The following is a 21684-nucleotide window of genomic DNA, read 5'->3' as shown; positions in this document are numbered from 1 at the left end:
GCTCGGGTTCAGCCAACTGGGTTCGGGGCTGCTTGGGCACAGCTCCCGTTCTGTGACCTGGGCAAGTCCTTTCCTCCTGAGCCTGTTTCCGCGTCTGCTGGGCAGAGAGAGTAAAAACAGGCCTTTTGCCATGCACCGTGGTTTGTGCGCCCTGCACTTGGCAATGCACCTGTTTTTCTGGCGCACCTGGTTGTGCAACGCTGGCGTCTAAGAGCCGCTGAGCAGCGAAAGCCGACACACCCACAGGGCGCTCCCAGAGCCGACGCTCAGACCCTCCCACCAGAGGGAGGCGCCCCGGGACCCGGAGGCGGCAGGACCCTGGGCCTCCGCGCGCGCGCTGCACCTCGCCGTCCGCGCCGGGCTCGATCCGGGGCGCCCCAGCCACGTCCCCACATCCCCCACCCCCGCAGCCGCCGGGGCAGGGGCGAGGCCCGGGGAGCAGCGGGGCTGCCATGGCGGAGCCGGAGGCCACGGCCGAGGACCTGGACGCCCTCATCGACGACCTGGACTACCTGCCGGGCCACTTCCACCTGGAGATGCAGCTGAACTTCGAGCCGCGCTCGCCGGCCTCGCTCCGCGCCCGGGACCTGAAGCTGCAGCGGGACGGCTTGCAGCAAGAGCTCGAGCTGGCGGCCGCCCCGCAGCGCCCCGCCGTGCGCCACCTCCTAGGCACCTTCGCCTTCTACCTGGACGAACTGGACGAGGCCCGCGAGCTCTTCCTCGAGGTGGCCCGCGAGGACCCGGGCAACCTCAACGCCTGGGCCAACCTTGCGCACGTGTACGGGCGGCTGGGCCAGGAGGAAGAGGAGGAGGCGAGCGCCGGGCGGCTGGCCGGCCTCATGGGCCTGGCGGCGGAGCGCGAGGCGCCGGGGGACCCCCAGCGCCGGGCGGCGCGCTGCCTGGCCGAGCAAGGCTATGCGCACGGCTTCGACGTGGGCTGCGCCAGCCCGGAGGAGCGGGCGCAGGTGCTGGCCGCCGGCATCGCGCTCTACGACAAGGCGCTGGGCTACGGGCAGCAGGTGGGTGACCCGTCCCCAGGTCGGGAGGGCTGGGGTCGTGGCCCCCAACGTCTGCAGGGACGTCCCCGCAGACTCTCCCCAAACCCCAGCCCTTTGGCTTCCAGGGCGCTCTCCCAGACCAGGCCTGTAGCTTTTCTCTGCTAGGGCGTGGACCTGCTTCCTAGCGGGGCAGTCTGCCTAGGTTTCTTTTCTGGCAACGCTGCAAAATCCGCGTTGGCCAACTCATCCTCTCGTCTTGCTTCTCCCAGCAAGTACCTGTCCAAGCGCCTGTGCACATCGCCTAAGTAAATGGCACAACCAACCGCACAACCCAACCTGGGCAGCATTCTTACCTCCTCCCTCCTCCCCCTCACACCCCCTTCCCCATCCACTTAGACCCCAAATCCCTGTCCATTCGGCCTGCCCATATCTCTGAGATCTAGCCACTCCTCCCCAGCCTCCCTCTGCCAGCCCAGCCTCCGTCATTTCCTGCCTGACTAGTTAGTTGCCATCATCCCGCCTGGGTCCCTGCCCTCCTGCCTGACCCTTCTGCTTGGTCCTCCACCCTGCTGCCAGCATCATGTTGCTCAGTCTTATCAGCCACGACCCTGAGCTGCTTACACCCCTGGTAACTCCCCACTGCCTGGCAGATAAGTCCAAGGCTCTCTGGTGGGCACCTGAGACCCTCCATGCTCTTCCTCTCTGCTCTCTCTCTGCCAAGTACCCCCTTCCAGACATGCTTTTGCAAAGCCTGCTTCCCTGTGTCCCCCCAGTGGGCAAGTCTCCTTATAGCTCACCTTGCCACTCTCTTGGCCTCTTTCTATGATGCCCTTCTGCTCCACCTTTGACTGGGAGGTTCTCCCCAGTCTTGGGTTTGTCTCAGGCATCCCCTCCTCTGGGAAGCCTCCCCTGATTCTGCAGGCTGGGTCAGGTGCCTGCCCTGGGCTCCCACAGCACTGCTCATACTGTCCGTTCACAAATCTGTCTCCTTAATTCAGCCTTGAGGTCTTTGAGAGTGGGGATAACATCTGTCTGGTTTATCACTGCAAACCTTATACTGGGGACAGTGCCTGGCACACAGTGGCGCTCAATAAATGTATCTTGAATACTTGTATGGGCAGAATAGGGCCTGGCACTGAGTAGAAAAACACCAAGTATATTAGTTACTTATAGCTGCATTAACAGACACCCTCCAAAACTTAGCAGCATTTATTATCTCGTAGTTTTTGTGGATCAAGAATCCAGGCGTGGCTTAGCTGGGTGCCTCTGGGCTATGTTCTCATCTGAAGGCTTGCTCAGCTGGGGAAGGACCTGCTTCCAAGCTCACTCGCGTGGCTCTAGACAGGATTCAGTTCCTCACTGGCTGTTGGCCAGAAGCCCCCTTCAGGTCCTTTGCCACATGGGCATCCCATCACTTTGGCTATATTCTGTTCACTAGACGTGAGTCACTAGGTCTAGCTCACACTCAAAGGGATGGGACTACACAAGGACATGAATACCAGGAGATGGGGATCACTGGGAGCCATCTCAAAGGTTACCTGCATTAGATGACAGAGGGCATTATTCTCCTGTTACAGAAAAGGAAACCACAGTTCAGAGAGGTACGGTGACTTTTCCATGAAGACAGGTTTAGCTGATAACCATGATGTTTTATAATGGCTTAGATTCGTGATATTTAAATAACAACAAGCCTTCACACAGGGCTCCATTCATAAAACCTCTGTACACTCCCTTGGAGCCTTTTCCCACCCAAAGCCTTTTCCACCTTCAGAGAGGAAATGTGGAGTCCAGACCTCAGGGAATGCAGGGTGGAGGGCACAGACTTGAGTTCAAGAGAGCAGCGCAGGGTAGAGGTTAAGACAGGAGACTCTGGGTCAGACAGTCCAGGTCCAAATCCCAGGCCCCCCCCACCCCCCCCACGCTGTCTCACCTCCAGTCCGTCCTCAGCATCTCGGAGCTTCCATTTCCCTCCCTGTAAAATGGGGATTATAATGGTACATATGTCCTGGGCTCCCTCCACTGTAAGAGGAGGGCATTCTCAGTTGGTTGATGTCATAAGCTGATATTTGGAAAGCACTTCGAAAAGAGTGTGCAAAGAGCCAGCAAATCGGACACAACGCCCACCTCACCCGGGCTGGCGGAGCCCCCAGTGCCTCGGTGGGGGGGCGGGGCTAGCTGTGGCCATCCCGTAGGGCCCACAGGGACCCAGGTGTTCTGTTTTAAAGCCTGAGCCCGAGGCCCTGAATGCCTGCTGCCCTCAGCAGGAGGCATGGACAGCATAGTGTGTATTGAGTGTGGTCCCAGCAGCAGAGCAGGGCCTAAGGGGTCCTGAGCTAGGAGCCAGGAGGCCTCCTGGGCCTTCCCTTCTGGGCTGTGGTTTCCCACCCCTGTGAAATGGGGGCAGAGAGGGGGATGGTCCACAAGGTCCCTTCCTGCTCTCAGGGGGGAAGGCTACCTGGAGGAGGTGAGCGTGGAGGCAGAGGTTTAGGCATAGGGATCAAACAGAGTCCAGCATCTCTCTCCCTGCCGTCGCCGCTGGTCAGCCTAGCCATGGTGGGGGCCACCCCCCCACCCCCCCGCCCACCGTGAGTGACCTCCCAGAGGACAGTGTCAAGCAGGGTGCTGCCCAGGGCTTCAGGGCAAGAACTGACTGCTTCAGGTGGGCGGTGGCCCGGCACCAGGCTCCATGCTATCCTTGGGTCTGGACAGCGCGGCTATAGTCATCCCCCCCATCACAGGAGAAGGTTGGGGATTTGGAGCCCCCATTTTGTCATCTGAGAATTGGAAGAGATCATGCCTCTAAAGCACCGGACCGGAGTAGGTGCTCAAGAAATGGCCATATCGGGGGTAACAATGATGATTTCACTGTAGTTAGAGCAGAAGGCCTGGGTTCAAGCACCTAGCTCTTTTATCATTTTGCTGTGTGGCTTTGGACAAGTCACTTTTCGTCTCTGGTCTTGGCATCTGCTTCATGAACGTTAATAATAGTGATCTCTGCCTCCGATCAAATCATGGGGTGAAAGTGCCCATAAACTGGCAAATTCTGGGCATGTCTGAGAGGCAGGTGCTCAGCATCTTAACATTTATTGAACACCTACTGTGTGTCAGCTCTCCAGATATTGGAGTCTGCAGTCCAGGTCCCGGGGGTAGAATGGCAGTGACGGAGTTTCAGAGAAGGGAGATGCTTCCTTTCAGCACAAGTGAGTGACATAGGCTTCCAGAAGGAGCAGGAGTGTACTGGCGGGAATGAGGTGAGGGCACTCCCAGCAGGGGCGTGGTGTGTCCGAAGGTCCTGCGGTGAGGGCCTGCAGAGCCTGCGGGTGTTAATGACAGCTGAGTGGCTTAGAACGAGGGCAGTCCAAAGCTGCCCACAGAAGAGCCCAGGCTGGCTGGGGAACTGCTGACTCGATCTCTGAAATCTGCTTCCCGCCCTCCTCTTTAGCTGCTTCTGACTTCCCAGCAACTGGAAACCACCTCTGCTCCTCCCAGCATGCTGTGCTGTTTCATACCCCCCTGCCTAGCAAGTAGACTCCATCCATCAAAACCCCGCTCAGATGTCACCTCCGCCTTGAAGCCTTCCTTCACACAACACGCAACTTCACACAATAATACTTACGAATGTCTTCCAGACACGATCTTAGTCCCCACAAGAACCTTCTGATCCCAGATCCCAGCAGGAACTGAGGCATAGCCGGGCTCAGTAACTTGCCCAGGGTCACAGAGCTAGTAAGTGGCAGTCGAATCCACCCCATTCTGTCTGACCTCAAAGCCTTTGCTCGTTCTGGGGAGGTCAGAGAAGTGGGGGCGCGCTAAGTGCAGATGGTTGCACGGACCACGTCCTGGAAACTAGGGCAGAGGAAGTGTCAGGAGAGGGGAGGTGGGTTGCCATGCGTGTGTGGAGGGGGGAGGGTGGGAAAGAGGGGAGCAGAGACGAGGTCAGAGTCAGGGCCAGGGCAGGAGGAGGTGGGACCCCTGCTGAGAGGGTCTGGCCCACGGGGGCCCAGCGGGCGGTGGGCGGCTGGTGGTCTGGCCCACCCTATGCTGTAGCTGCAAGAGATTTTTCCAGCCTCACAGGGCTGGCACTGTCTCAGGCACGGAGGAGCCTCTGGTGCTCAAAGGATAAAGGGCAGCTGAAGAACCAGTGCTCATCTGCCCACTAAAATGACAAGAGAAAACCTTATAAAGTTAATAATTCAGCCCAGAATCCAAAAATAAGTCCAGTGTGTGTGCATGCGTGTGCGTGTGTGTGTGTGTGTTGGGGGGCATGTTTGTGACTTCTGTTCTCAGCTCTTCACTCCCTCCTGTTTTTCTTTAAGTCACAACAATGTGAGGAGGCCGGTTGCTCTCACCTGTCATTACTATCCTCCGGCCAGCAACCCCGTGGTGCGGGCGCGGGCACGCACACAGTCATGGGTGGATTCTTGGTGACAGATCTCAAAGTGGGGGCGAGGGGGTGTTAGGAGCTTTGGAGGTAGACAGACTGGGTTAAAATTCTGTCTCCATCACAGGTGGTACAGATAAGTCACTTTACCTCCCTGAGCCTCTGTTTCCTCATCTGCCAAATGGGATTCTAAGGCCCATCGCCCTGGGTGGCCGTGAGGACTGAGAGAAGTCAGAAGGCTGCGGGCAGGGTACACGTCCTGTCAGAGCCCAGCCTTCTCCCTGCACCTGGGCCTCTCTCTAGCCCCCCACCACTCGGTGTCCAACATAGGGTGGGACACCCAAGAGCGGTTTGTAACTGTTGTTAAATTTCATTTCACTGAGTCACTGGCCTTTAAGTCTTCAAATCCCTATTTTTTTTAACTAAGGTAACTTGAACCTCTGTTTCTCTAAAAAGTACCCCCGTCCCAAGCTAACTCAGGTTCTTGATTGTCTTCCCCTTTACCCAAACACTGGTGGCTTGACACACAGGTGCACTCACGCAGGCCTTCACCCCTGCTCACGGCCCAGGGTGATAGTACGATGATGAGTGCCAGGCCCGGAGTTCAGAATTTTACATTCATTAGTGCATTTGATTGTTATTCAGACTTCACAGACACACTGTCAGTTGAGTAGTGTGATTTCCCATCACACCAAGGACGTAACAGGCTCCACGAGGGCAGCAGCTTGCCCAAGGTGACCCAGCGCGCTGTGGCCATGCAGATCGCACCCCCAGCCAGGCGGGCAGGAAGGGAGGCAGTGCTTACAGGCCTGGCAGAGAGCCTCACAAGCCAAGGTGTGGACATTCCAACCAGCCACCACACCCAGCGGGGTGGGGACGCGGTAGGAAGGGCCAAGAGGGCAGAGCTGGTCGGTAGCCCCAGGGTCCCCTGCATGCACACGCATGCACACGCATGCACACACAGATACACACACACACACACCCTTCTGTACCTCTACAGCCACCGAGAAGGCCAGCTCCAGAGCTCCTGACAGAGCTTTGGCCTCCCACGTGGTCCCCCTCTCCTTCAACCTTCCTTCCTCCCTCTCCCACTCCCCCAAGACCCCTGGGCCCTGGGCAGATGCACTGGTGTGACTGTGGTCAGAGGGTCCGCGTGGGAGTCCACAGCCTGCAGGGGATCGCTGCCCCGCTGGCCATGTCCGGGTGCCCTGGGCCAGCTGCTTAGCCTCTCTGGGTGTCCATGTGTGTGAAATGGGCACAATGGTGCCTGCCTAACAGGGTTGTAGGAAGTGTAACTGTGCTCACAGACAGAAGGCCCAGCCCCAGCAACATCGATGGTCATGGGCTTCCCATCCTCATCCCCCGATGGGGCTGCCAGGACCTGGGATGCAAGTGAGCCCCGGGTCTCTCCTTCTCAGCGAGCCCCCACCCTCCTCTCTCCTTCCTCCTGCCCTTCCTGAGGTCTCCCTCAGCCTAGCCCCAACCAGTCTTGGGAAGAGAACAATGGCATTGGGGAGGACCCCACTCCAAGTCAGGGGCCAGGATAGGGTTCCTGCCCCAGCCCTGCCCCAACTCACTGTGGGTTAGTGAGCAAGTCCCCTCCCCTCCCTGCGTCTCTGTTTCCTCCTCTCTCAAGTGAGAGCAGTGGACTAAGGTGGCGGCCAGAGTGATTCAGGAACAGGAAGGACTTTGCGAAGCAGAGAAGTGGGGGAAGAAATGAACCTCCTGGCAGAAGGAAATGCATACACACATGTGGGAAACCACAGCTTGGGGACCGTGGGGGACAGTGTCTTGAGGACTGAAGAGTTGGAGATCACGGGTAGGGTTTCACCTCCCATGGTGCTTGCAAACACACACACACACACACACACACACGACTCCACAAATCTGAGTGGTTTGATTGGGTTCAGTGAGGAAAAGAGATGGTTAACACTGGAAAGTGAGCTAGGTACTGTGCACTCGTGTACTTTTCATAGTTGATCTCGTCTGGTCCTCACAGAAATGCTGGGAAACCAGAAGTGGTATTAGCCCCTTCTACAGATGAGCAAACTGAGACTACAGAGGTGTAGTGACTTGCCTAAGGGCACACAGCCAGGAGTGGCTGCCGGGAACTGAACTCAGGTCTCTTGGACTTAAAACACAGGCTGGGGCAGCTTTCCTGGGCTCTGGCTCCAGCCTTCTGAGGGCCTTGGAACCACTCCCATTTCTGAGTTTGCTGCTGGCTTCTCTCCCTCTGTACCTAGCATGTTTGGGAAGTGGGTTTCCCCTCCTCATTGATAGAGGATCCCAGAGTCCAACTTGCCTTTAGCATCATCTGGCTCAGCCACCTCTTTTACGGGAGAAAAGAATGTTAAGGGCACATACAGCACAGACCCATGGGAGGAGCTGAGAACATTCAGGCATCACCGTTATTACTACAGGAGGTGAGACACTTCTTCAGACCCACCCAGTCTCTACTGTCCCCAGGGCTGGGTTTGGACCCAGGACTAGACAGGGTCCTTTTTCTCTAAGGACAGTGGGATAGAAAAGTGGCTCAACACAGTCCTGCGAGTCTAGGGAACGAGTGCAATGCAAAGATGACCCACCGCGGTGACATGACAGGCCTAGGACCAGAAGAGGGGTGAGAATGGGAAGCTGCGGTCAATCTGCTCAAATCTTAAATTCCGTGAAGACCATCCAGGGAAGCCAGGACAGGGAGGCATAGGTGACTTACTTCCATGGCATAGCACCGCCCCTTCAGATCCTCTCCACCAATCACATTGACCACTTGTGACACAGGCGGGCCAAGTGGGATCATCCCATTTGTGGATGCAGAAGCCGAGGCCCAGGCTGGGCTGGGGGCCTTTCCAGGATCCCTGGGGGAGGCAGAGGCAGGAATGGGACTCCAATCCCAGCCCTCCATTTATCTCCGCAACCCCTGTGGCAGGAGCTGGGCGGGGGTAGAACCCTAGCCCTTGCCTTTCTGGTGCATGTCCCGCAGGTGGGGTGGGGGCGGCGCTCGGTGTGCAGAGCAGGGAGGCTGCTCTGTGTCATCACAGAGGACATTCCAGTTGTGCAGGAAGAACGTATTCCTGAGGCCTGCCACCTTGTGACTTTTATTTCTGCAGCATCAGCCTTCACAGGGTCGGTGTGATGAGGTGGAAAGAACAGGGGCGTTGGAGGGAAGCAGATGTGAACTTGAATCCTGGCACTTCCACCCCGGGCTGTGGGGCTGGGCGGTGGCTTTTTTTTTTTTATTAGGCTCTGTTTCCTCACCCAGAAAAGGAGGCAGATGCATTGCACCTTCTCAGGCTGCTGCGAGGGTCCAGTCCACGGAGGCACTGAAGCACCCAGTGGAGAGTCGATGCTCGGAAATGTGCATGCCCTTTGCTCCTTCACATCCCCCTCTCCTGGAGGAGAACTAGTCAGCTCTCGGGAAGGGAATCAGAAATGGAGAGTACAATGTCATCAGGGGCAAAGTTCAAATTGCAAGGCAATTATTTTCCTGCAGAACCAGCAAGGTCTCTCTATAGCCTATCCAGATGCATAAAGATTCCTCGCTCATTGGTATATTAAAAGATTTTCTACTGAAATCCTTGAAAATAGCCAAGGCCCACAACATTTCCTTCTTCAGGGGGCCCCCTTTTGAAGTAAGTGGACCAGTCAGGATCCTCCCTTGTACCCACCAAGTTAACACAAGCCTGCCCTGTAATGGCCTATCCTGATCCTCCTCTCTGCCGGTTCTGCCAGATCACCTACCTTTGTCGCTTACCCACGCAGCTGTAGGAACCTGGGTCTTCAGGCTTTTCTGAGGATCACAATTCTGATCCTTTGGCTCATTTAAAAAAGAGATCCACCGACCAGCCCACCATCCCTCAGGTCCCCACCGTGCGCTACAGCGAGGATCTAGTGCATCAGAGGGCCTATTAAAACCCAGGTGGCTCCCCCCACCCCCCCGCCCCCTGCTGCAGAGTTCCTGATTCAGTGAGTTGAGAACTTGCATGTCTATCAAACTGCAGGTGCTGCCGCTGCTGGGAGGGGACAACACATTGAGAACCACTAGTCTAGTCTTTAGGGGCAGGGCCTCTGGGGCTGGGCTGCTGGGGTCCCCGCTCTGCTGCCTTCTAGCTGTGCCGCTCTGGGCCACAGTCGCTTCTTCTGTAAAACCGGGGTAATCATAGTCACGACCTCATAGGTAACCCTGGGGGTTGAATGGGTTCACACATGTACACTATGAGCCTGGCGCATAGCAAGTGCTCAATAAAATTTGCTATTATCAGTATAGCGACAGAAGCACCATTTCCAGGTTTCAGTCTGGGCTTACACTGGCTATGTGACTTTGAGGACATGGTCCCACCTCAGTTTTCCCATCAGTGCTAAGAGAGTAATGGTAACTCACTTTACATTCCACACAGGATGGTCTGAGGACCAAATGGAATCTGTGTGTGTCCACTCTGTAAATGGTAAGCACTGTGCAAACACTTGCGGCTAGATGTGGTGGGAAGGTAAATGAGGGAGGTAAGAGCGTGGGCCTCCGGGGAGCAGGGAAATGTCCTGAGGACCCCTTGCCTGAGGGCTGCACCTTACTCAGTGAGTCCCAGGGTCTGAGGATTTCACTTGAGGGTCAGTGCTGGTGCCTGGGCCTTGCCCAGCTCCCTCCCACCGATCTGCCATGGAGTGGCGGCCTAATGTGAGACCCCCTCCAGCCTGCAGCCTTGGCTGGCCCCCTCTCCAGACCCCGGAACCCCCAGTTCACAGGGTTGTGAGGAAGACCCAGCAAGAGAAAGGGTGGTGTGCTGCCCAGAGCCCACGCTGGGCAGGCCCTTGGGGAACACTCCTCCTCTGGCAGAAGCCCTCTCCGGGCCTCCCGGGCTGCTTCCAACATCTTGCCTCTGGGAGCTATCAACTCTGGAAGTGAGAGCCTTGCAGCCCTAAGAGGTTTCAGGGCAATTTTATTCTCCAGGAGAGAGGTTGAACAGCCCCTCCTTCTCCGGGAGGGGAGGGGGGAGCCAGAGGCCTGTTTAATTTAACGCACCGTGGCTTGCCAGGTTGCCCCTGGTAACAGCCTCAGCTGCTGCTTTAGTTACAACCAGAAGGATTTTTAAAGAGACAGCCCATTTTCGGGCCAGGATAGCCCAGCAGAGTGCATGGCGTCCACCAGATTTCATCACGGGGATAGAGGATTAAAGCTCAAGCCAGGTGAGACCTCAGACTAGATCTGTTTGGGCCATTAACTCCACTCCAAATCTGCAACCCCATAAGCCCTCCTGAAAACGTCACTCTTCAGCAGAATCTGAGGAGGGACTACGTTTGCGATTTGTCATTGCGATGTCACTCAGCTAGCTACTTTTCTGAAAATCTGTTTTAGCCTTCAAGTTGAAGGGAACCAGGAGAGAGGAGTTACCCCTGCAATTCAGGCATACCGCCACCAGGTGGTGGTATTGCCTGCATAGTGCAAACCACAGCCAGGCTCTTGAATTACTCAAGGATACCAACGGGTTTTAAGCCCCGATACTAACTAGCGTGTTACTGGGTAAGTTGCTTCACCTCTGTGGTCTCAGTATCCTCAGAGAAAGAATGCGAGTGATCAAGGAAACAGTGCTGAGGACAATGCTTGGAGCTAGGATTATGAAGGCAAAAATTTAAGTGTCACCTCTGTCTGGTACCAGCTGCGATCTGGGCACATAACTTAGTTTCTTGTGGCTTGAATGCCAAACAAGAGGAACAGGGAGAGCCCTGAGGAGACCATGTAACTCTCCAACACTGGGGGTCTGTGGAGGGGAGAAAGGTGCTTGGGACCCCACAGCGGATCTGAGGTCCTAATAGCACAGTGGGCGGGTGGGGGCGGGGGTGCGGTGGAGAGCAGGGTGAGCCAGGACCCCTCTGGACTCCGGAGAGGTTGTTGCCCAGAGGGAACTGGAATAAGTCCCCTGGACAGAGCAGCCTAACCCACTCAGCTCTAACCCAAGCCAGGAGAAAGGGGTCCAACATTTATGGAGCGCATACTCTGGGCTGGGCACTGCCCCACAATGCCTGCGAGCTCTATATTATTATCCACCTTTGCAGATAAGGACACAGCCTCCCAGAGGTAACTCACGCATCTGGGGTCGCCCGCCTCATAGGGCCAGGCCTGTCGGCCACCTGAGCCTCTGCTCTTGCTCGTGGTCATACCTTCTTGTCAGAAGCCTGAATGAGGCAGCAGGTTCCGTTTCTCCCTACCAGGACTCAGTTTGGCCAACCTCAAAGTGGGCGTGGGGCCAGAGGTCATGAGATCATACCTCTAGACAGAAAGCCTGAGGCACTTAAGCTTCACTCTGTCACACGATCACACACTGACGTTACGTCCCGGTTTTTAGCAAGCATGGCCCCCAAGAGTGGCCCCATGACTCTGAGTCCCCCTTCCTATGTCCCAGGTGCCATGTTGGTAGAACAGGTAAGGTTATCCACCAGCCCATCCTAGTCGTTTGCTTTGACAAATGTTCTCCACTGAGCCCTCGAGGATGTCCTTCAACCCTTGGCAACTGCCGCCCTCCCCTCCGGACAGCCCTGTCCCCAGCTAAAGCCCCATACACGTGTTCCCACCTAAGTGACAGGAGGACTCTCCAAGGTGGTGTGAATGTAAAAACACACTGGATCTGGGCACCGCCTTTTCCAAGGCTCCCCACTGCCCTGAACATGAACCCCAGGACCTGAGCCAGGCCCTCGGGGGCGCCTCCTGATGTGCCCTTGCTGGCTCATCCTCCCACCCCACAACACACCACACTCCCTCATCTCCGACTGAGCTTTGGCACATGATGTCTCTCCATCTGATGCCATGGTGTCCACCTGGGTGGTTCCTACTTGTCCTGGAGAGGCTTGTGCCAGCAAGTCCTCCTCTAGAAGCTCTGTGGGCACTCCTGTAACATGCAGGATGCTTCCTCCCATAACCCGTAGCATTCCTTCCACTCGCACTGTGATATGATCTGGCTTTCGCACCAGACTGGGAGCTCCTAAAGGTGGGACCTGCCTTTCCTCTCCTATCCCCATTGTGCCCAGCCTGGGCCAAACAGAGAAGATACTTGGTGAATAGTGGCTAAGAAATGTGATTAGCGGGGCCTCCTCTGGGGGATCTGGCTTGCACCCTGGGTCAAGACCCTGCCTCGAAGGGCAGTCACACCTCTCCGTGGGATCGGACTCACAGGACCCCCTTTCTCTCTTCTCCCTCCAAGCTCATCCACAGCCTCCTCAGAACAGCCACATCATAACTTGGTGACATTTCCCCCACATACACCCCACTCACACACACCGTGCTCCAAGCTCACCAGTCACGCCACACGTCTCCACACTGAGCCCTCCATCTGGAATGCTCTTGACCCCCAGCCCACCCTCTGAAACACCACTGCTATTCAAGACTCACCTGACAGCCCATCCTCTGCAAGACCTTCTCAGAGTCTGTTGGCTGGGAGTGGCCTCCGCATCCTAGTGCATCTGTCCACATCACTCTCACGGCTTGTTTGGACTTTGCCTCATACGAATGTTGTAGGCAAGCTGGTGTGGTAAGGGGAGCATGGGCTTTGGAGCCTAACAAAGGGAGCTCGAGTTCCACCTCTGAAACTTATATGCTGTGTGACCTTGGGCAAGTCATTTTACCTCACTGAGCCTCAATATGTTCATCTGTAAAAAGCAGATGAAACCTACCCAATAAGTTGTGGAGAGATTGAGAGGGTGGGTGTCAGGATCCTGGCACATGGTGGTCACCCAGTCAGGCTCTATTATTTATGCCTGGACCTGTTTTCCTAGCTAGGTTGTGAACCCATTTGGGCCAGGGTGCCGGTCCAATTCGGTGCCACGTCCCTAAGCACTCAGCACAGGGCCTCACACCACAGATGCCCAGAAATGCTGGCTGGACTGAATGCATTCAACTCGGCTGCTGGGAGTCGGGGGGGTTGATGGGGGTCCTGAGGTGAGGAGGCCATGGTGGGTGGGGGGTGGTGAGTGCAGAATCCAGCCTGGAGATCCACGCCAGGAGACAAATGTGGAGGGAGGGAGCAGAGCCCGAAGCAGAGCTGCTGATATGCACTAGGGGTTTTATTGGTTTTCATTAAAATTCCTTCCTGAGGCAGCAGCAGCTACTCCCATAAATAACAGCATAAATATTTTATCTGGTGCCCAAGTCGGTCTAAATGCCTGGTGAGGTTGGCAAGAATAACAGTGGGAAAACCGTTCAGGGGGGTCCTGGGCTGCAGCTGAACTCCATTAACAAGCCCGAAAGGGCTTTCTCAGGAAGGAGGAAGCTGAAGGGTGGTGCCAAAGGAGAGAAGCGAGTGGACAGTGGGGGAGAGAGAAGGTGACCAGTGGCTGGTGGGCCCTGGAATGGGGGGGATCCAGAGCACAGGTAGGGGAGCCAGGGGGAGGGGAGCTTAGTTTGGAAAGCAAGATGGAGGGAAGAAATGTATTCCACTCCTGCTCCGTGATGGGCACCTTACTTAGGACATTCACACAGGTTGTCTCATCAAAACTTGTGCAGTCAGAGAAATGAGGTGATTCACCCAAGGTTACTCAGCCACCAGTGGCAGATCCAGGACCACGATTAGAGGTGTACTTGCTGCTTCTCGGGGTTCAGGGCAAGTGCCATTCTCTGCTTTCCTAGATCCCAGTGGAGGAGAAAAGGGGCTGGTACTTCACCATGGCAACGCTCTTCATCAGGTCAGCCTGGGGAGCCCGGGACTGGACAGTGGGGAGGGTGAGGTGTGGCCTGGGACCCGGGGAAGAGGTGGCTGAGTCCATTTCCGTGGTGAGGGCTCCCCAAGTTCCCCTCCATGCCACTGGCCTGGGGAGTACTCGCAGCACCCTAGGGACAGCTGGGAGGGGGTGCCAGCTACCCCCCTCCCCTTCTTGGCCACAGGCTAGATGGCATCTTCCTGGAGATGGGCAGCGAGGAGCAGAAGAGGCTGCCCGCCTTCAACCGCACGCTGGCCCTGCTCCGGCAAGTGCTCAAGTCCTCGGACCCCCACCACCAAGGTAGGACCACCTGGCTCCCCCTTTACCTGTCACTAGCCCTGCCTGTCACTGTCATTGTCCCCACCTCTAGCATCGTCTTCCTTTTTGGGAGATCCTGTTGCTCTCTCTCTCACCCTCTGTCCCATATACTCACTCGTTTATCTCACAGAACTCCTGCACCTTGCACCTTGCTCAGTGATTTCATGCCACGGACCCTCCCTTCGTCTTCCTGGGGGCTAACACCGTGCGTGGAGCTGGCCCCCTCCCTCTCTCCACCCCGCTGCTTCCTAGACACCCCTCTCCCACACTTCACCTCCAGCTCTGGCCTGGTGCTACCTCGGGATGCTGCTAGAGAGGAAGGACACCTTCTCCACCACCCCCATGGGTGTCCACGACTGTGGGTACTCGGGAACCGACCCCCTGGACTGCTTTGGCAAGGTACGTCCCCTGGCCACACCCACTCTCCAAACTGGGATGGACCGTGACACCCCAGCCTTCTCTCCTGGAACCCGCTGCTTCTCTGGGTGGCGTCCCACCTCCATCCCCCATCGTGTGCCCCCCCCACCCAGGAAGTGCCCTGGCTTTCCCTCCTCTCTTCATTCAAAACAATGGTGATGTTTGTCATTGTTCCTTTTTGCTTAAGAATCAGACCCTTCCCACGCCCAGTCCCCAAGCCCGTCTCTCCAGCCTTGTCTTCTAAGCTATTCGCCTTGTCTCAGATATACCCTCAGACTTCTCCCTTTCAGGCGTGGTTCTCACTGTCCTTCCCCAACCCCCAGTGACATAGAGAAAGAAGATGGGCTTAGCTGGGGTCTTGTGCCAGCTCTGCCCATGGGCCATGTGACCCTAAGCAAGTCACTTCCATCCCTGAGCCTCATTATGTGTTAATTATGTCGTCTGTCTACCTTCTAGGTCATTGAGAGATTCAAAGGAGGTAGTGGTTGAAACTGTTCACTGTAAACTGTAAAGTGCTGTTCAAGCCTTGTTCTTGGGCACCTCGTTTATATGGTAGTTTCCACACTTAGCTCAGTTTTGAAGTCTTTCCTGGAGGCCAGGGACCCTGTGATATTCATTGACCTGTGCACTCAGCACGGTGCCCTGCATGGAGCACATCCCTAATGCTTGCTGGTGGATAGATTAATGAGCAAGTCCTTGATGAGAGATCTTAGAACAGAATAGAAACGATGGCTCATAAGGATTCTGAGAGTTGTGTCCAATTTAACAAACACACTGCCTTCACCCTTCCTTGAGAACCTAACCTGTGCCCGGCACAGAGATGAGTCCCTGCAGGAGTTCGCTATTCCAGAGGCAGCAACCCACACAGGACAGGCAGTGGTCAGTAACAGTATAGAGAGGAAGTACTGTGATCCCAACAGAAACACTGCACTGTGTACATATGGGGGAGGTAAAGGCTAATTCTGACCCTCCTTCCAACGGCCCTGGGAAACTGGGGGAGCATACCCTGGATGTGTCTAAGGAAGAGAGATTTGCCTGTGTATGGAGGGATTCACTGGACAGGACACATGAACATGGTGGGGAGCATGGGAGTCGGGCTCTTGGGAGTTGAGTGCCAGTGAGTTGTACGCTAACGTGTTAGGTTCCATGATATGGCCAAACTTACTGGCAGGTAGATTTCGGGAGTAAGAGCATGGCAGTGACATGGCTCTATCCAGAGATGGGAGACCTGCTGGTCAGGCAAATAACCAAATAGTTTGCTCTTACCCTTCTCCCTTCCCTAGGCTATTGAGATAGCCAAGGACCAACCCCCCATCCTGAATCGCCTGGCCAAAATCTTCCACTTCCTAGGAAAGCAGGATATGGCCATTGGAACCTGCAACATGGCTCTAGATATCCTACGAGATCCGGAGCTCAACTGGCAGGCATACTGCACAAGGGCCAAGGTGAGTCAGCCTGCAGGCTCCGCCTCATCCTGCCATCAGGAATCAGAGAACAAGGGCCAGAGGCTAAGACTGTTGCCAGAGCCCAAAGGTCATAGGGCCTTCCTGGTGGAAAGGAGCTTAGGAGCCATCAAGACACAAGGTTTGTGTTCTATAAGGTTGTTGAGTGAAAGAATGAAGGAGACCCCCACCCACCGCAGGCACCCCTCTACAATGACCTGTCGATGAGCTCTAGCCTCTACTTGGTTAGCACTCAATACAGGCTGACTGACCTGGGTTGAAATCTGGCCTCTCAACCAATTACTCTATCTAAAACCCCATTCCCCAAACTGTAAGGTATGGATAATGACCTCTGCCTAGAATGCTCTTCTCCCTGATTGCCTTCCTTCCTCATTTCCTGGAGGTCTTGATGAAAAGGAAGCTTCTAGCACCATCTTACTGAAAATGTCAACCTCTCACCAACATTTTTTGTCCTCTTTCTTGGTTTACTTTTTCTTCTTAGTGCTTATTACTCCCCAACATACTATTTATTTATCATGCATATTGTCTTTCTCTCCCACACTAAAATATATGCTCCATGGGGGGAGGGAATTTTGTTTTGCTCTCTACTGGGGTGCCTGGAACAGTATTAGCACATAACAGGCTCTTGATGAATATCTGTTGAATGTATGAATGAATGAATGAATGAATGAATGAATGAATGAACTGAGCACATACCATATGCTAGATCTTGGCTAGAATATGTTCTCTCAATCGTCATGGGAACTCTCCAAGGAAGATACCAGTGTACTAATTTTTCAGATGTGGAAAATAAGGCTCACAGAGGTTGAAAAACATCCTCCCCAGCTCACATGCTAATAAGGGGAGAGGGGAGGGGCTGGAATTCCGCCAAGTCCAACTGGCTCCGAAGCCAGAGTTCCCGCCTCCCCCACCTTATGATGCTCTCTTAGAACTAGAGCCCACCGGGTTGGGTATAAAGCATTAATACCTTCAGCAACAATGACCCCTTTTACCTACTTCCTCCTTCTCATGCCTCCCCTTCGGAACCTGTAGATTTTTTTAATGCGCCAAGTATGGGGGAAAAGGAGGGGTGAGGATGAAGGCAAGAGTCTGGAATCATTTGTAATTTGATGCTTGTAAGTTGGGGCCACCTTCCATTCTTTCCAAATTGCTTATGTGGACTCTCACAAAATCTGTGCTGCCACCCTATCTAAAATAGCCCTCTCCCCCAGTCCCCTCTAGCCCATCACCCTGTTTATTTTTTCATAGCCACTTGTCACCACTGCATGCCCAGTACCTAGCACTGGGCCTGGCATATGATGGGTATCCAGTACATGTTTGTTGAATGAATGATGGGCTCTTTCCCCCTCATTGTACAGACAGGGAAAGAAACTAAGGCCCAGAAAGGGTGTCATTAGCATAGCTGGCACAGAACTAGGACCTAGGACTCTGGGTCCCAGTGTCAGTGGCCCTCTACTGCACCACAGAACTGCCCTGAGTTGCTGCTGAGAAAAAGACTGGCATCATTTAGGGTAGAAAGGAGGGCAGAGGTCCTTGCTTGGAGCATCATCCCTGAGCTGACTCCCTACGGCAGATCCACCTCAGAGCCTACCTGCACAACCTGGAGCGAGCCAAGATGGGGCTCGGGGGCATGCCTGACAGGAACCACCTGTCCTGCGCCAAGGCCGACCTGGAGGAAGTGGTCAAGGTGTGCCCAAGCCTCAAGACCTACCTGGACATTGGCCAGGTAAGGCAGCCTCTTGGCTTGAGTAGCCAATGGCTTACTAAAAACCTGTTCACTCTCTACCAAGGCAGGCCTGGGCACTGAGGACACAGGGAGAAATACATCCCTGTCTGATACCGTACCCACCTCCTACAGCCATGGTGAGGATTATATGAGAAAACGCACATACTGCATTTAGAACAGGGCCGTGCTCTTTCTAAAGCACTCAGGAAGTGAGGGCCATTACTCTTTATCCAGAAGTTCCTTCTGGGCACAAGGAATGATTACCAAGAGGTGATAATATCGTAATTTTCCATACGTGAACACTGAGGCCCAGAGAGTGCCTCGCTCAAGCTGATACGGCCAAGAGTGGTGGGGCTGGAACTGGAATCGCTATTTCTTCTCCTTTTCCGGGGGCGGGAATTTGTGAAGCATTGTCGGAGGGAGGGTGGAATTTTTTAAAAAGCAAGTATGGGCGCGGAACGCCCAGGGAGAAAGGCTCACCCCGCCCTCCCCGGCCAGGTCTACTACTACATGGGTGTGGACGCCGTGCAGGAGCTGCTGGCGGTGGACGAGGCGGCGCTCAACCAGGCGCTGGTCTTCCTGGCCAAGGCCGGCGAGTCGGAGCTGGGCGCCACCCTGCCCGAGCTGCAGCTGCTGCGCGGCAAGTGCCTGCGCATCAAGGGCGAGGAGGCCAACGCGGCGGCCTGCTTCAAGCGCGCCGTGGAGCTGGACGACGCGGGCTCCAGCCACACCGAGGGCTTCGGCTGCCTGCTCGAGGCGCTGCTGGCGCAGTGGAGCCAGGCGCAGCTGAGCGACGCGGAGCTGGGCCGCGAGGTGGACGCGTGGCTGCGCCGCGCCCAGGGCAAGTACCCCGCGGCGCGCCTGCGCCAGGAGCTGCAGCGCGTGTGGCGCGGCCACACGGGCGAGGTGCTGGGGCTTGCCCGGGCCCTGGTGGCTCAGGGCCGGCCGGCGCTAGTGCGGCTGCTCTTCGAGACCATGGAGCAGGACGGCGACGTCGCAGGCGTGCCGCGGGGCCGCCGCGCCTTCTCCCTCTGAGGGGCGTCGAGGCCCCGCCCTACCTACAGCTGATTGGGCGCTCAAAACGGGCCTGCCCTGCCATAGGCTGGCGGTTGGGCGGAGCCAATTAGATTCTCTTCTGGGAATTGGGACGGGGCGGTTGAGAGACGAGGGCAGTTTGGCCTGCCCGCGGAGCCACAAAGGCCCGGCTCAAGAGAGCCGCTGAGGTTGGGGCGGACGCGAGAGACCACCGGGAGACTGCCATTTAAAGCACTGAATTGTGCAAATATGCAGAAAAAGTAAGATGGATGCAAGATACAGAAGATAGTTGTCTCCATTCTGGCGGCTGTTTAGTCCCCTTGCGCAATCCTCGAGGCCTGAGTTCCTGTCTTTGGATTGCCGTGAGCCACACTCTACCCTTATAATAAAGCCGCCTCTCCGTAAATTGACTGGAGTGGGTCTCAGGTCCCGCAGCCAGAAAAGCCACGCCAGAGCAGAGGGCAAAGCTGTGCAGTGAGCAGGTAAGGGCAAGGCAATAGCCTACACCTGGCTGCTCGGGCCTTTTGCCTACCTGCCTAGCAGTCTCCAGCAGGCCTCATCTTTGGCCAGCTTGGTCTGAAAGGCCCCCAAACGCCCTGACGTAAAGCCCATCCAGTATAATCTTTGCTTGATTTCTCTGTTCTTAGGAGAACCTAGGGTCCCCCACCCATCAGGGAGTGCTACCTGCACCCAGTCGTGAACCTTCCACAAAAGCGTGAAGAAAGTCTTGGAATTTTACACGCTTGGACTCATAGTCATAGAGTCTTGGATGTGGAACTTTACTGTCAAAGACTTAGGCTCTGATTGCCAGTAAATCTTAAAATGGCCAAGCTGGATTCTTGTGGCCCTACCTACAAGAGCCACTTTAACCTAAAATTCCAGAAGAGGTCTTGCCAAACTCCGGGAATGCTGGTTGTTCATAACCGCAATGGCAGGACCCCCATAATGGTTTGTGATTTATTTTGCATTTTTTCCCTTTCTTTGGAGAGTTATACCCACTGCTTTGCCCTTATCCCTGATCCTCAAACTTTACCAGGGAAGGGCCAGCACCCCTGCATTGCTTCTCATGTCTCCAGTGACAGATGGAGAACAGACTGAAAAGTGCAGTCCTTAGAGATCATGCACTCCAATCCCCTGTGTAGATGAGAATCCTGAGACTCCTAGAAGGGAGGTGGCTTGCCCAAAGTCTCACCTCCTAGCCTCCCACCCCTGTACTTCAAACTTACTGTCAGCATTTTGCAGGTTTGGAAAAATACTAATAAAGTGATTAACACTAAAGCATTAAGTGTTTACATGTTAAGGGTTTAAGTGTCACCTGTCACATGGGGCACTCTGAGATCCATTAGGATAATGTTCTAACACCAACAGTGGAATCTGTGAAGTCTGGGCAGTGAGACCACGCGAAAGGCCCCAAATTCCACCTCATGGTTCACCATGGCTCACTGCTGTGGGTGGTGACCTCTCCCTCCTTCCTTCCTCTTATCCCCACTGCAGGAGAGTCCAGCAGCTGACTCCAGAGCAAGCAGTACACCCAGCCCTTTCCACTCCTCCCCCACATCCTTCTCCCCCCACAACTGTGACCTGTGCCCTTCCCTAGGCCAGAAAACCAGCCCTTTCTTCTTCTCCCGCTTCCCCGAACAAACTGAATTCGAGGCAGTTTGCTGGCAAAATTGAGAAGCTGGTGAAGTTTGTCTGCGTCCCCAGGCTTCCCAGTTTGCGGCTTTTCCTTACTTTTCCTGTCTGCCAGGTTGTGTATTTCTCCCTTCATTGCCTGCTACTCCTGTTGAACCTTTCCAATAAACTTTCTTTTTGATAATCTCATCCATAACTAACTGTATAAATAAGCAACATAAACACACTAGAGCTTGGAGTATCTGCACACTGGCCAAAAGACGAAAAGAGAAAGGAAACCCCATTTCCAGGACTGCCTCCTATGTGTAAGGCAATTCATACATGTAAGCTCACTAAATTCCTCACCAGCCCTGAGGGGTAGGCACTATAATCCTCACTTTATAGGTGAGGACATGGAGCCACTGAACAAGTCACAGATAAATACGGGAAGGGCCAGGATTTGGACCAGACCTGCCCTGTTGTGTGCTGCCTCCTGGGACAAAGCCCTGCCTCGAAGATGTGTCATCTGTGGTCTAGAGTTAGGCCTGTGATCACCAACTCATCCCATCACTTTACCCCTGCTCCCTCCCCACCAGGTACTAGTCTCCCTGCCCAAATGGCCTTACCTCTGTGCCTTTGTATATCCTATTCCTCTGCTGGCTCTTTTTCCTGTAATTTCTGTCCTAAGTGCTAGGCTCAAAGGTGCCTCCTCTAGGGAATCTTGTCAAGTCCTTCCAACTGTCATTAAGCACTCTTTTATGCATGGATTGCTCTCAGGGCATTGTGCCCCACTGCATTACATTTATTCCCCTCTCCCTGGGTCATAAGTATCCCAACATGAGTGTTGCCCCCACTCAACTCTGGAATCTTTACAGCAGGAACCACATCTGATTCAGCTCCTGGCCCTGCACTGAGCTTGGCACACAGGATAGGCTCAGGTTTGTTGTTGAACTGAGGAAACTCACAGCAGTGACGTGCTACCTCAGTCCCAAACAGGTGACTCCGTCACCACCAGGTCCACAGGGCTGAGGTCAGGGTCAGGTCTGTAGCCCAAAG

At 55.1% G+C, this 21684-nt stretch overlaps 1 protein-coding gene across 1 annotated transcript; it reads left to right on the top strand.

The window, feature by feature from the left end:
- Positions 1–286: 286 nt before the first annotated feature.
- On the top strand, positions 287–20296 carry TTC22 (tetratricopeptide repeat domain 22). Its single transcript, XM_021684339.1, has 7 exons — positions 287–1019; positions 13988–14043; positions 14243–14358; positions 14657–14775; positions 16077–16238; positions 17830–17982; positions 18481–20296. Exons 1-7 carry the CDS (start codon positions 453–455, stop codon positions 19015–19017), a joined length of 1710 nt encoding a protein of 569 aa, XP_021540014.1. The 5' UTR covers positions 287–452; the 3' UTR covers positions 19018–20296.
- Positions 20297–21684: the final 1388 nt, after the last annotated feature.

Source organism: Neomonachus schauinslandi, chromosome 4, assembly GCF_002201575.2.
Source record: "Neomonachus schauinslandi chromosome 4, ASM220157v2, whole genome shotgun sequence".
Classification (NCBI taxonomy): Eukaryota; Metazoa; Chordata; class Mammalia; order Carnivora; family Phocidae; genus Neomonachus; species Neomonachus schauinslandi.
The sequence above is the reverse complement of the archived record's forward strand: the minus strand, read 5'-3'. Positions and strand labels throughout refer to the sequence as shown.